At 43.6% G+C, this 15,919-nt stretch overlaps 1 protein-coding gene across 1 annotated transcript in view; it reads left to right on the top strand.

The window, feature by feature from the left end:
• The window catches only part of LOC123486127 (CUB and sushi domain-containing protein 3-like), a gene marked incomplete at its 5' end in the record, with an annotated part of 123,528 nt that extends 109,663 nt beyond the window's left edge, over nucleotides 1-13,865 (top strand). Inside the window, 3 exons of the mRNA XM_045217334.1 lie at nucleotides 332-508; nucleotides 13,078-13,257; nucleotides 13,840-13,865. Coding sequence (XP_045073269.1) covers nucleotides 332-508; nucleotides 13,078-13,257; nucleotides 13,840-13,865 — 383 coding nt within the window. The remainder of the gene's footprint in view (nucleotides 1-331; nucleotides 509-13,077; nucleotides 13,258-13,839) is intronic.
• Nucleotides 13,866-15,919: the final 2,054 nt, after the last annotated feature.

Here is a 15,919-nt window from a genome sequence, read left to right as displayed (position 1 = left end):
CTTCCTACCAGCTCCATCCTACAGCCTAGCTGCCTGCCTCAGAAATCATTTGACAATTTTCCAGACAATAAAGTGATTGAGAGGGAAAATCATTTTGGTAATGAAAAATAATGAAGTGCTAGGAGGAGAGAAACACTGATAAACAGAACAGAATCCTCTCTTAGTTTCCTACTACCAAACATTACATTAATAATCATCTGGGTTGGATGAGTCACATTTTATGTTTTAGAAAGACATTAGAATTAGTGTTTAGCAATTAGTGTTCTTGACCCCCCTTAACTCTGTCTCTCCCTCTCTCTCTCTCTCTCTCTCTGTCTCTCCTTCACTCCAGCGGTGCACTGTGGTAACCCGGGGTCCCCTGCTCACGGCCGTATTTTCCGGGTCGACGGTACGACCTTCACCCACTCTGTAGTCTACTCCTGTATGGATGGATACCTCCTCTCCGGCATGCCCACCAGACACTGTCTGGCCAACGGCACCTGGTCCGGCACCGCTCCTAACTGCACCAGTAAGTACTACTGCTACCTGGTCCGGCACCGCTCCTAACTGCACCAGTAAGTGGACAACATTAGAACACTAGAAATTAGTTGTCAAACTTTATTGTGTTATCCTCTATGAATGTAAATGCTCCTAACTACACCAGTAAGTGTGGAAAGAAAGCCTGAGCAACTTGTAGAAAATACCACATATCCTTCAAAACTTCTATACCAAATAACAGACAGCATTCAACATTTCTGATAGTTCATACAACCCAAATGTCATACAAACAAAATGACTGTCTGAAAAGTGAAACTGTATGTTAGTTATTCTGAGCTGAAACAAAATGACTGTCTGAAAAGTAAAACTGTCTGTTAGTTATCTTGAGCTGAAACAAAATGACTGTCTGAAAAGTGAAACTGTATGTTAGTTATCCTGAGCTGAAACAAAATGACTGTCTGAAAAGTAAAACTGTCTGTTAGTTATCTTGAGCTGAAACAAAATGAATGTCTGAAAAGTGAAACTGTATGTTAGTTATCCTGAGCTGAAACAAAATGACTGTCTGAAAAGTAAAACTGTCTGTTAGTTATCTTGAGCTGAAACAAAATGACTGTCTGAAAAGTGAAACTGTATGTTAGTTATCCTGAGCTGAAACAAAAAGACTGTCTGAAAAGTGAAACTGTATGTTAGTTATCCTGAGCTGAAACAAAATGAATACAAAGATACAGTATAATGTTATAGTAATATAAAAATGCTAAATACCAGCTAGCCGTAGATGTTGTCCCACTTTCTGTTAGACTGCCTTTTATCTAAACTCATCGTCAGTAACGAGCCACATATGTTGTAATTGAATAATGTTGTGTCAATCTATATTCAATTTGCCCTATAATAACTCTTAAACAGAATTCAATTTTTCCCAGAGCATCATTACTCTTGTGTCTGACTAATTGAAGTACAGAGAAGATATAGGAGAGGAGAGGGAGGAGGGAGAGGAGGAGGGGGAGGGGTGAGGAGGAGGAGGAGGAGGAGGGGGTGGGGGTGGGGGTTTCGATTTGGGACTAAAATGAGTCTCTGGAGAGAAGTGATGCTTTCCAGGGAGCCTCTTTAGTCGCTCTGAGACAGTGATCAGACAGGCAGAAACTTTAAAGTGTGTATCTAAAATGCCACCCTGTTCCCTAAGTAGAACAGTACTTTTGACGACCCTATTCCCTATGTAGAACAGTACTTTTGACGACCCCATTCCATATATAGAACAGTACTTTTGACTGTAGAACAGTACTTTTGACGACCCTATTCCCTATGTAGAACAGTACTTTTGACTGTAGAACAGTACTTTTGACTGTAGAACAGTACTGTTGACAACCGTATTTCATATTGTAGTGCATATCTTGCAGGCACCCTCTTCCCTGTTCTACACTACTTTTGACCAAAGTAATGCACTATATCAGGAATAGCTGGTTACCATAAGTAATGCACTATATCAGTACTAGCAGGGTACCATAAGTCAAATCAAATCAAATCAAATTTTATTGGTCACATGCGCCGAATACAACAGGTGCAGACATTACAGTGAAATGCTTACTTACAGCCCTTAACCAACAGTGCATTTATTTTAAACAAAAAAAGTAAGAATAAAACAACAACAAAAAAAGTGTTGAGAAAAAAAGAGCAGAAGTAAAAATAAAGTGACAGTAGGGAGGCTATATATACAATAGAATAAAGTGACAGTAGGGAGGCTATATATACAGGGGGGTACCGTTGCATAGTCAATGTGCGGGGGCACCGGCTAGTTGAGGTAGTTGAGGTAATATGTACATGTGGGTAGAGTTAAAGTGACTATGCATAAATACTTAACAGAGTAGCAGCAGCGTAAAAAGTATGGGGTGGGGGGCAGTGCAAATAGTCCGGGTAGCCATGATTAGCTGTTCAGGAGTCTTATGGCTTGGGGGTAGAAGCTGTTGAGAAGTCTTTTGGACCTAGACTTGGCACTCCGGTACCGCTTGCCGTGCGGTAGCAGAGAGAACAGTCTATGACTAGGGTGACTGGAGTCTTTGACAATTTTGAGGGCCTTCCTCTGACACCGCCTGGTATAGAGGTCCTGGATGGCAGGGAGCTTTGCCCCTGTGATGTACTGGGCCGTACGCACTACCCTCTGTAGTGCCTTGCGGTCAGAGGCCAAGCAGTTGCCATACCAGGCGGTGATGCAACCAGTCAGGATGCTCTCGATGGTGCAGCTGTAGAATTTTTTTGAGGATCTGAGGACCCATGCCAAATCTTTTTAGTCTCCTGAGGGGGAATAGGCTTTGTCGTGCCCTCTTCACGACTGTCTTGGTGTGTTTGGACCATGATAGTTCGTTGGTGATGTGGACACCAAGGAACTTGAAGCTCTCAACCTGTTCCACTACAGCCCCGTCGATGAGAATGGGGGCGTGCTCAGTCCTCTTTTTTTTCCTGTAGTCCACAATCATCTCCTTTGTCTTGGTCACGTTGAGGGAGAGGTTGTTGTCCTGGCACCACACGGCCAGATCTCTGACCTCCTCCCCTATAGGCTGTCTCATCGTTGTCGGTGATCAGGCCTACCACTGTTGTGTCGTCGGCAAACTTAATGATGGTGTTGGAGTCGTGCCTGGCCATGCAGTCATGGGTGAACAGAGAGTACAGGAGGGGGACTGAGCACGCACCCCTGAGGGGCCCCCGTGTTGAGGATCAGTGTGGCAGATGTGTTGTTACCTACCCTTACCACCTGGGGGCGGCCCGTCAGGAAGTCCAGGATCCAGTTGCAGAGGGAGGTGTTTAGTCCCAGGATCCTTAGCTTAGTGATGAGCTTTGAGGGCACTATGGTGTTGAATGCTGAGCTGTAGTCAATGAATAGCATTCTCACGTAGGTGTTCCTCTTGTCCAGGTGGGAAAGGGCAGTGTGGAGTGCGATAGAGATTGCATCATCTGTGGATCTGTTGGGGCGGTATGCAAATTGGAGTGGGTCTAGGGTTTCTGGGATTATGCTGTTGATGTGAGCCATGACCAGTCTTTCAAAGCACTTCATGGCTACAGACGTCAGTGCCACGGGTCGGTAGTCATTTAGGCAGGTTATCTTAGAGTTCTTGGGCACGGGGACTATGGTGGTCTGCTTGAAACATGTTGGTATTACAGACTCAGTCAGGGACATGTTGAAAATGTCAGTGAAGACACTTGCCAGTTGGTCAGCACATGCTCGGAGTACACGTCCTGGTAATCCGTCTGGCCCTGCGGCCTTGTGAATGTTGACCTGCTTAAAAGTCTTACTCACATCGGCTACGGAGAGCGTGATCACATAGTCGTCCGGAACAGCTGGTGCTCTCATGCATGCTTCAGTGTTGCTTGCCTCGAAGCGAGCATAGAAGTGGTTTAGCTCGTCTGGTAGGCTTGTGTCACTGGGCAGCTCGCGGCTGTGCTTCCCTTTGTAGTCTGTAATAGTTTTCAAGCCCTGCCACATCCGACGAGCGTCAGAGCCAGTGTAGTATGATTCAATCTTAGACCTGTATTGACTCTTTGCCTGTTTGATGGTTCGTCGGAGGTCATAGCGGGATTTCTTATAAGCGTCCGGGTTAGAGTCCCGTTCCTTGAAAGCGGCAGCTCTACCCTTTAGCTCAGTGCGGATGTTTCCTGTAATCCATGGCTTCTGGTTGGGGTATGTACGTACGGTCACTGTGGGGACGACATCATCGATGCACTTATTGATGAAGCCAGTGACTGATGTGGTGTACTCCTCAATGCTGTCTGAAGAATCCCGGAACATGTTCCAGTCTGTGCTAGCAAAACAGTCCTGTAGCTTAGCATCTGCGTCATCTGACCACTTTTTTATTAGCCGAATCACTGGTGCTTCCTGCTTCAGTTTTTGCTTATAAGCAGGAATCAGGAGGATAGAGTTATGGTCAGATTTGCCAAATGGAGGGCGAGGGAGAGCTTTGTATGCGTCTCTGTGTGTGGAGTAAAGGTGGTCTAGAGTTTTTTCCCCTCTGGTTGCACATTTAACATGCTGGTAGAAATTAGGTAGAACGGATTTAAGTTTCCCTGCATTAAAGTCCCCTGCTACTAGGAGTGCTGCATCTGGATGAGCGTTTTCCTGTTGATTAATGGCCTTGTACAACTCATTCAGTGCAATCTTAATGCCAGCATTGGTTTGTGGTGGTAAATAGACAGCTATGAAAAATATAGATGAAAACTCTCTTGGTAAATAGTGTGGTCTGCAGCTTATCATAAGATACTCTACCTCAGGCGAGCAAAACCTTGAGACTTCCTTAGTATTTGATTTGGTGCACCAGCTGTTGTTTACAAATATACAGAGACCGCCACCCCTCGTCTTACCCGAGTCTGCCGTTCTGTCCTGCCGATGTAGCGTATAGCCTGCTAGCTGAATGTTATCGTTGTCGTCGTTCAGCCACGACTCCGTGAAACATAAGATATTACAGTTTTTAATGTCCCGTTGGTAGGATAACCGTAATCTTAAATCGTCCATTTTATTCTCCAAAGCTTGAACGTTGGCTAATAGGATTGATGGGAGAGGCAGTTTACTCGTTCGCCGTCGGATCCTTACAAGGCACCCCGACCTACGTCCACGATATCTCCGTCTCTTCCTCACGCGAATGACGGGGATCTGGGCCTTGTCGGGAGTCTGTAGAATATCCTTCGCGAACGCCTCGTTGAAGAAAAAGTGTTCGTCCAACGCGAGGTGAGTAATCGCTGTCCTGATATCCAGAAGCTCTCTTTGGTTATAAGAGACGATGGCAGAAACATTATGTACAAAATAAATTACAAATAACGCGGAAAAACACACATAATAGTACAATTGGTTAGAGGGCTGTAAAACGGCAGCCATCTTCTTCCGGCGCTGTTTTGCTAAAGTAATGCACTATATCAGGAATAGCAGGGTACCATAAGTAATGCACTATATCAGGAATAGCAGGGTGTCATAAGTAATGCACTATAGACTTTGTATGCAGTCTGCCGCTGCTCTTCTCATCTCTCTCTCTCTCTCTCTCTCTCTCTCTCTCTCTCTCTCTCTCTCTCTCTCTCTCTCTCTCTCTCTCTCTCTCTCTCTCTCTCTCTCTCTCTCTCTCTCTCTCTCTCTCTCTCTCTCTCTCTCTCTCTCTCTCTCTCTCACTCTCACTCTCACTCTCACTCTCTCTATTCCCCATCCCCTCTGATGGATGTTTTTGATCGCTTCACTTCAGATGTAACTGACCGGTTCAGGGACACAACATTATGAATCCATTAAAGAAGCCAGTCATTTCCACAGTTCACAAACCTCAAGGCTTATTGATCATCTAGGTTACAGGGATCAAAGTCACACTCTCAAGGAGAAGAGAGAAAAGGTGTCTTGTTGATGTATATACTGTAGTGTGTTATGATGACAGTAGCTATGTTGAATGCTCAATTTTTTGGGGGAAATTAAATTATTTTATACTAATACAATTTATTTAGAGAGAGAGAATTTGTTTAACAAGAAATACAAACAAATCTCAAAAAGGTAGGGGTCAAAATGATTGACACCCCTAAAGATTCTTATAAATAAAGTATTTGGTCCCTATCTCCTCTGACTGTATAACATCTTATTGCCACATCAGGTCTCTTGGCCCTCCCACCCCTATTGGAGGGCAGCTCCCACTCAGCCCAGTCCAAGCTCTAATCTGTCCTGTATTATTATCAAGACTGTTTTATTTATGTGCTGCTGCAGCAATATTATCAAGACTGTTTTATATATGTGCTGCTGCAGCTATATTATCAAGTCTGTGTTTTATGTATGTACTGCTGCAGCTACAGTGGGGGAAGAAAGTATTTAGTCAGCCACCAATTGTGCAAGTTCTCCCACTTAAAAAGATGAGAGAGGCCTGTAATTTTCATCATAGGTACACGTCAACTATGACAGATAAAATGAGAAAAAAAAATCCAGAAAATCACATTGTAGGATTTTTAATGAATTTATTTGCAAATTATGGTGGAAAATAAGTATTTGGTCACCTACAAACAAGCAAGATTTCTGGCTCTCACAGACCTGTAACTTCTTCTTTAAGAGGCTCCTCTGTCCTCCACAAGTCTGTGTTTTATTTATGTGCTGCTGCAGCTATATTATCAAGACTGTTTTATTTACAGTTGAAGTCAGAAGTTTACATACACTTAGGTTGGAGTCATTAAAACTCGTTTTTCAACCACTCCACACATTTCTTGTTAACAAACTATAGGTTTAGCAAGTCGGTTAGGACATATACTTTGTGCATGACACAAGTAACTTTTCCAACAATTGTTTACGGACAGATTATTTCACTTATAATTCACTGTATCACAATTCCAGTGGGTCAGAAGTTTACATACACTAAGTTGACTGTGCCTTTAAACAGCTTGGAAAATTCCAGAAAATGATGTCATGGCTTTGGAAGCTTCTGATAGGCTAATTGACATTATTTGAGTCAATTGGAGGTGTATTTCAAGGCCTACCTTCAAACTCAGTGCCTCTTTGCTTGACATCATGGGAAAATCAAAAGAAATCAGCCAAGACCTCAGAAAAACATGTGTAGACCTCCACAAGTCTGGTTCAACCTTGGGAGCAATTTCCAAACGCCTGAAGGTACCACGTTCATCTGTACAAACAATAGTATGCAAGTATAAACACAATGGAACCACGCAGTTGTCATACTGCTCAGGAAGGAGATGCGTTCTGTCTCCTAGAGATTAGCGTACTTTGGTATGAAAAGTGCAAATCAATTCCAGAACAACAGTAAAGGACCTTGTGAAGATGCTGAAGGAAACAAGTACAAAAGTATCTATATCCACAGTAAAATGAGTCCTATATCGCCATAAAAAAGCCAGACTACGGTTTGTAACTGCACATGGGGACAAAGATTGTACTTTTTGGAGAAATGTCCTCTGGTCTGATGAAACAAAAATAGAACTGTTTGGCCATAATGACCATCGTTATGTTTGGAGGAAAAAGGGGGGTCTTGCAAGCCGAAGAACACCATCCCAACCGTGAAGCATGTGGGTGGCAGCATCATGCTGTGGGGGTGCTTTGCTGCAGGAGGGACTAGTGCACTTCACAAAATAGATGGCATCATGAGGAAGGAAAATTATGTGGATATATTGAAGCAACATCTCAAGACATCAGTCAGGAAGTTAAAGCCTGGTCGCAAATTAGTCTTCCAAATGGACAATGACCCCAAGCATACTTCCAAAGTTGTGGCAAAATGACGTAAGGACAACAAAGTCAAGGTATTTAAGTGGCCATCACAAAGCCCTGACCTCAATCCTATAGAAAATGTGTGGGCAGAACTGAAAAAGTGTGTGCGAGCAAGGAGGCCTACAAACCTGACTCAGTTACACCAGCTCTGTTAGGAGGAATGGGCCAAAATTCACCCAACTTATTGTGGGAAGCTTGTGGAAGGCTACCCAAAACGTTTGACCCAAGTTAAACAATTTAAAGGCAATACTACCAAATACTAATTGAGTGTATGTAAACTTCTGACCCACTGGGAATGTGATGAAAGAAATAAAAGCTGAAATACATTTTTCTCTCTACTATTATTCTGACATTTCACATTCTTAAAATAAAGTGGTGATTCTAACTGACCTAAGACAGGGAATTTTTACTAGGATTTAATGTCAGGAATTGTGAAAAACTGAGTGTAAATGTATCTGGCTAAGGTGTATGTAAACTTCCGACTTCAACTGTATATCCTCTATAAAACCTCTATATATCCTCTATACATCCTCTATACATCCTCTATATATTCTCTATACAGTGGGGAGAACAAGTATTTGATACACTGCCGATTTAGCAGGTTTTCCTACTTACAAAGCATGTAGAGGTCTGTAATTTTTATCATAGGTACACTTCAACTGTGAGAGACGGAATCTAAAACAAAAATCCAGAAAATCACATTGTATGATTTTAAAGTAATTAATTTGCATTTTATTGCATGACATAAGTATTTGATACATCAGAAAAGCAGAACTTAATATTTGGTACAGAAACATTTGTTTGCAATTAAAGAGATCATACGTTTCCTGTAGGACTTGACCAGGTTTGCACACACTGCAGCAGGGATTTTGGCCCACTCCTCCATACAGACCTTCTCCAGATCCTTCAGGTTTCGGGGCTGTCGCTGGGCAATATAGACTTTCAGCTCCCGCCAAAGATTTTCTATTGGGTTCAGGTCTGGAGACTGGCTAGGCCACTCCAGGACCTTGAGATGCTTCTTACAGAGCCACTCCTTAGTTGCCCTGGCTGTGTGTTTTGGGTCGTTGTCATGCTGGAAGGCCCAGCCACGACCCATCTCCAATGCTCTTACTGAGGGAAGGAGGTTGTTGGCCAAGATTTCGCGATACATGGCCTCATCCATCCTCCCCTCAATGCGGTGCAGTCGTCCTGTCCCCTTTGCAGAAAAGCATCCCCAAAGAATGATGTTTTCACCTCCATGCTTCACGGTTGGGATGGTGTTCTTGGGGTTGTACTCATCCTTCTTCTTCCTCCAAACACGGCGAGTGGAGTTTAGACCAAAAAGCTCTATTTTTGTCTTATCAGACCACATGACCTTCTCCCATTCCTCCTCTGGATCATCCATATGGTCATTGGCAAACTTCAGACGGGCCTGGACATGCGCTGGCTTGAGCAGGGGGACCTTGCGTGTGCTGCAGGATTTTAATCCATGACGGCGTAGTGTGTTACCAATGGTTGTCTTTGAGACTGTGGTCCCAGCTCTCTTCAGGTCATTGACCAGGTCCTGCCGTGTAGTTCTGGGCTGATCCCTCACCTTCCTCATGATCATTGATGCCCCCACGAGGTGAGATCTTGCATGGAGCCCCCAGACCGAGGGTGATTGACCGTCATCTTGAACTTCTTCCATTTTCTAATAATTGCGCCAACAGTTGTTGCCTTCTCACCAAGCTGCTTGCCTATTGTCCTGTAGCCCATCCCAGCCTTGTGCAGGTCTACAATTTTATCCCTGATGTCCTTACACAGCTCTCTGGTATTGGCCATTGTGGAGAGGTTGGAGTCTGTTTGTTTGAGTGTGTGGATAGGTGTCTTTTATAGAGGTAATGAGTTCAAACAGGTGCAGTTAATACAGGTAATGAGTGGAGAACAGGAGGGCTTCTTAAAGAAAAACTAACAGGTCTGTGAGAGCCGGAATTTCTTACTGGTTGGTAGGTGATCAAATACTTATGTCATGAAATAAAATGCAAATTAATTACTTAAAAATCATACAATGTGATTTTCTGGATTTTTGTTTTAGATTCCGTCTCTCACAGTTGAAGTGTACCTATGATAAAAATTACAGACCTCTACATGCTTTGTAAGTAGGAAAACCTGCAAAATCGGCAGTGTAGGTGTCTGGTTAGACTGTAAACTCTCCTTCCAGACTCACATTAAGAATCTCCAATCCAAAGTTAAATCTAGAATCGGCTTCCTATTTCGCAACAAAGCCTCCTTCACTCATGCTGCCAAACATGCCCTCGTAAAACTGACTATCCTACCGATCCTTGACTTCGGCGATGTCATTTACAAAATAGCCTCCAACACTCTACTCAGCAAATTGGATGTAGTCTATCACAGTGCCATCCGTTTTGTCACCAAAGCCCCATATACCACCCACCACTGTGACCTGTACGCTCTTGTTGGCTGGTCCTCACTACATGTTCGTCGTCAAACCCACTGGCTCCAGGCCATCTATAAATCACTGCTAGGCAAATCCCTGCCTTATCTTAGCTCATTGGTCACCATAGCAGCACCCACCCGTAGTCTGCGCTCCAGCAGGTATATCTCACTGGTCATTCCCAAAGCCAACACCTCCTTTGGCCGCCATTCCTTCCAGTTCTCTGCTGCCAATGACTGGAACGAATTGCAAAAATCTCTGAAGCTGGAGACTCTTATCTCCCTCACTAACTTTAAGCATCAGTTGTCAGAGAACCTTACCGATCACTGCACATGTACACAGCCCATCTGAAATTAGCCCACCCAACTACCTCATCCCTATATTGTTATTTATTTTGCTCTTTTGCACCCCCAGTATCTCTATTTGCACATAATCTCTTGCACATCTAGCATTCCAGTGTTAATACTAATTGTAATTATTTTGCACTATAGCCTATTTATTGCCTTACCTCCATAACTTGCTACATTTGCACACACTGTATATATATTTTCTGTTGTATTTTTTGACTTTATGTTTTTTTTACCCCATATGTAACTCTGTGTTGTTGTTTTTATCGCACTGCTTTTCTTTATCTTGGCCAGGTCGCAGTTGTAAATGAGAACTTGTTCTCAACTGGCTTACATGGTTAAATAAAGGTGAAATAAATTTTTTTTTTTTTTTTTTTTAAGTATCAAATACTTGTTCTCCCCACTGTATATCCAAATGTCAAGTACACACATCAACAGAGACAGCAGTTGTAGTCTTCTTTTTCTCTGCATTGTAATCTTTTAGGAGGTACTACACAACACAATTGAGTCTTCGCTAAGCCCCGCCTGATACAACCTTGGACAACATTTTCCTGGGAAGCCCAATTCCCCATTCAACCACAGGCAAACTCCCTTCACAATGATTTCAAACTGTGTTTCTAATACACAATGAAGTTAAACACAGACTACCCCTTGCTAATCAGGAAACTCTTGGGTATGTTTATATATACTCATGGGTAGGTTTATGTTTACATACATTTTTTTATTTTTATGTTTAGCTCACATAATATAATTTAAAAGTATGCATTTAGGTGTCTGTAATAGAATAAATGTGGCAAAAACGAACGTAGATATTAATAAATGAATTTCTATAGCTTCCAAAATATGTCTTACAATGGTGAGGGAGTGCCAAGATGGAGACACGGTGGCTTCAACACAGCGCCCCCTATCAGTCATCTAGTGTATACATTAATCATTGATTGTGGTGGACTGTGATTACAATTGCTTCACGGAAACCTGGTAAAATAGGGGTTGTAGTGTAGCTAGCCACTGAACGGCTCTGATTTCGATGTCAGCGCGCAGTCAAAGCTACTAACCACGTTTGGAGCTAACTAATGCTCTCAAATCATGTCCTGATGTCGACCGCAGATGGGGGTTGTATTAATAACATGGTTAACTTCGCTAGCTAAAATACATTTTTAGAAAACAACTTGTATTAAGTGGCTAGCTAGCTAGCATTAGCAATGTTTGGTGGTCAATGAGACTGAGAGCTAGTTAACCAGCTAAGCTAGCAAACAATGTAACAAAATAATTATTTCGGATTCCAAAAATACTCCATCAACAGGCTACGCATTTTAGGAATCGCAGTAGCAAGTACCCCAGGTTCAATTATTTAGCCATTGAAACTACATTTTTCAAGTAAACTCTCAATTTTTGCCATAGCACTTACTGGCTTTCATGCGATTTCAATGTGATCTTGTTCGAGGTGTCGGACGTTACAACAGTTGCTATCCATGGAGCGCTGCGATTGGTTGCCCAACATTCTGGTGCAGGGCTTAGCGACGGGTCAATTGGTCACAGATATGTTCACTATGTAACCAGTATCTCTGAATGTATGCATGACATGTCAACAATGGTAGTCAAAAGTTAGCAACACAACCACAGATCTGGGACCAGGCTACAACACAACCACTGATATGGGTCCAGGCTACAACACAAACTGATCTGGGTCCAGGCTACAACACAACCACTGATCTGTGACCAGGCTATAACTCAACCACTGATCTGGGACCAAGCTACAACACAACCACTGATCTGGGACCAGGCTATAACTCAACCACTGATCTGGGACCAAGCTACAACACAACCACTGATCTGGGACCAGGCTATAACACAACCACTGATCTGGGACCAGGCTACAACACAACCACTGATCTGGGACCAGGCTACAACACTACCACTGATCTGGGACAAGGCTACAACACAACCACTGATCTGGGACCAGGCTATAACACAACCACTGATCTGGGTCCAGGCTACAACACAACCACAGATCTGGGACCAGGCTACAACACAACCACTGATATCGGTCCAGGCTACAACACAAACACTGATCTGGGACCAGGCTACAACACAACCACTGATCTGTGACCAGGCTATAACTCAACCACTGATCTGGGACCAAGCTACAACACAACCACTGATCTGGGACCAGGCTATAACTCAACCACTGATCTGGGACCAAGCTACAACACAACCACTGTTCTGGGACCAGGCTATAACACAACCACTGATCTGGGACCAGGCTACAACACAACCACTGATCTGGGACCAGGCTATAACACTACCACTGATCTGGGACCAGGCTACAACACAACCACTGATCTGGGACAAGGCTACAACACAACCACTGATCTGGGACCAGGCTATAACACAACCACTGATCTGGGTCCAGGCTACAACACAACCACAGATCTGGGACCAGGCTACAACACAACCACTGATATGGGTCCAGGCTACAACACAAACACTGATCTGGGACCAGGCTACAACACAACCACTGATCTGGGACCAGGCTATAACACAACCACTGAACATTCAAGATGTCGATCTAATGTCGATCCCACTAATGTCTATACCTCTCCCTGTCTCTCTCTGTATTGTCCCACCAGTGATCAGTTGTGGAGACCCAGGTGTTCCTGCTAATGGTCTGAGGTTTGGAGAGGACTTCACTGTGGGCCAGAACATCACCTTCATGTGCCAGCCTGGCTACCTGATAGAGGCAGGCGGGGCCACAACTCGCACCTGTACACACAACGGCACCTGGAGTGCCATCACACCCATCTGCAAAGGTACGACATCTGATGATGATGATGATGGTGTTGATGATGATGATGATGATGGTGTTAATGATGATGATGATGGTGATGATGATGATGATATGGGTCCGTTCAGATTACTGGAAAGAAAATATGTTACAAAGCCATTTTATTAGTTGTAGTTTTCCCCAAATTTCCTGGTTTACCAGAAATCCTGATTGGAGGATTCCCAGATTTTCTACTTATTCCCTTGTAATTCCAGGATTCTTTCAACTAGGATTACTGGAAAACCGGGGCAGAAGTTACCAGAATTGTGCAACCCTAGTTCTAATCAATTATTCTGCCAGCTAAAACCAATTAAATATCTTCCTTCCACAAGCAGTGTCAACAGACCCTTACTCAAGTCTCCCTTTGATATCAATGAATGATTTAGGGGAAAGTCCAAGTTGTGTTGTTATCTCAACTGTGAGTCAGGCCCTAGATGTTAAAAGTAATGAGTGAAGAAGCTCTATTCTGTATCACACATTATTTACAGCTACAGTATTCTAATGGAAGAATCATACCCCTGGCTCTCTTCTGTTCTGGTTAGATGAACGTTCAACTTCACTCTCCCAGGGAGGAAATCCTTGCTGCTCTCATGAAGCAGATGAATTTATTGCACAGAGAAGCAATACATTTGCATATCTGGCGACAAAGTCCAAAACTAAATGGTTGCATCTCAAATGGCACCCTGTGTACTGTATAGTGCACTACCCGAGCCATGTTAAAAGATAGTATATAGGGAATAGGGTGCCATTTGGGACGTACCCAATATCTTGTGCAGATTAAGTGCTGCAGTGGCGCCAGGAAGGCAGTGAGCGATGAGCCACAAGGAGCACGACGGACTGACAAGGCAAATGGGACATGGTTGCTAAGGAACAGATCCCTGCAATAAAAGAGCACAGGATTGCTCATTCACACACACACACACACACACACACACACACACACACACACACACACATACACACAGATGATATGGAGCCTTTTTTAGACAATTAACTAAGGAGGCTGTTGACTTGGGTTCATACTGCATGTACAATCCCTGCTGCATCTGTCTACCCTCAGTGTCTTACTCCTGCTAATCTACCATGACTGAGGTTAATATAAATGGAAGATAGTTATTGTAGGTGGCACGAAGCAAGATTTGGTTCTGGTTCCGAGATTACACTCCTACATCACGCGCACGCGCGCACACACACACACACACACACACACACACACACACACACACACACACACACACACACACACACACATTTATTTTACTATCCTTGTTGGGACCAAACAATTGATTCCCATTCAAAAACCTATTTTCCCTAACCCCTAAACCTAACCCTAACCTGACCCCTAACCTTAACCTTACTGTAACCCTAACCCTAAACCTAACCCCTAAGTCTATAATAGCCTGTTTCCTTGTGGGGGAAATGTCCCTTTCCCTTGTTTTACTATCATTGTGAGCACTTCTTGTCCCCACAATGTGAGTAAAACCAAACACACACACACACACTCCCTCATACACACTCCCTCACACACACTCTTGACAAGTCCCCTCAGACAGAGTTCTTAAGAACACGCCAACCTCTCACACACCCGAGCAGTAATATTTCCTGCTATCTGTTCCATTATTAAGCCGTCCTATGGTGGTCTGCTGGATAGCTCTGATGGAGAGAGAGAGAGAGAGAGAGAGAGAGAGAGAGAGAGAGAGAGAGAGAGAGAGAGAGAGAGAGAGAGAGAGAGAGAGAGAGAGAGAGAGAGAGAGAGAGAGAGAGAGAGAGAGAGAGAGAGAGAGAGAGAGAGAGAGAGAGAGAGAGAGAGAGAGAGAGAGAGAGAGAGAGAGAGAGAGAGAGAGAGAGAGAGAGAGAGAGAGAGAGAGACACACTTTAAACAGCTTGGAAAATTCCAGAAAATGATGTCATGGCTTTAGAAGCTTCTGATAAGCTAATTGACATAATTTGAGTCAATTGGAGGTGTACCTGTGGAAGTATTTCAAGGCCTACCTTCAAACTCAGGGCCTCTTTGCTTGACATCATGAGAAAATCTAAATAAATCAGCCATGACCTCAGAAAAAAATGGTTGACCTCCACAAGTCTGGTTCATCCTTGGGAGCAATTTCCAAATGCCTGAAGGTACCACGTTCATCTGTACAAACAATAGTACGCAAGTATAAACACCATGGGACCACGCAGCCGTCATACCACTCAGGAAGGAGACGCGTTCTATCTCCTAGAGATGAACGTACTTTGGTGGGAAAAGTGCAAATCAATCCCAGAACAACAGCAAAGGACCTTGTGAAGATGCTGGAGGAAACAGGTAAAACATGATCTATATCCACAGTAAAACGAGTCCTATATCGACATAACCTGAAAGCCAGACTACAGTTTGCAACTGCACATGGGGACAAAGATCGTACTTTTTGGAGAAATGTCCTCTGGTCTGATGAAACAAAAATAGAACTGTTTGGCCATAATGACCATCGTTATGTTTGGAGGAAAAAGGGGGACGCTTGCAAGCCGAAGAACACCATCCCAACCGTGAAGCACAGGAGTGGCAGCATCATGCTGTGGGGGTGCTTTTTTGCAGGAGGGACTGGTGCACTTCACAAAATAGATGGCATCATGAGGAAGGAAAATTATGTGGATATATTGAAGCAACA

The sequence above is a fragment of the Coregonus clupeaformis genome, unplaced genomic scaffold (assembly GCF_020615455.1).
Source record: "Coregonus clupeaformis isolate EN_2021a unplaced genomic scaffold, ASM2061545v1 scaf1014, whole genome shotgun sequence".
NCBI lineage: Eukaryota > Metazoa > Chordata > Actinopteri > Salmoniformes > Salmonidae > Coregonus > Coregonus clupeaformis.
This window is presented reverse-complemented; position numbering and strand designations above follow the sequence as displayed.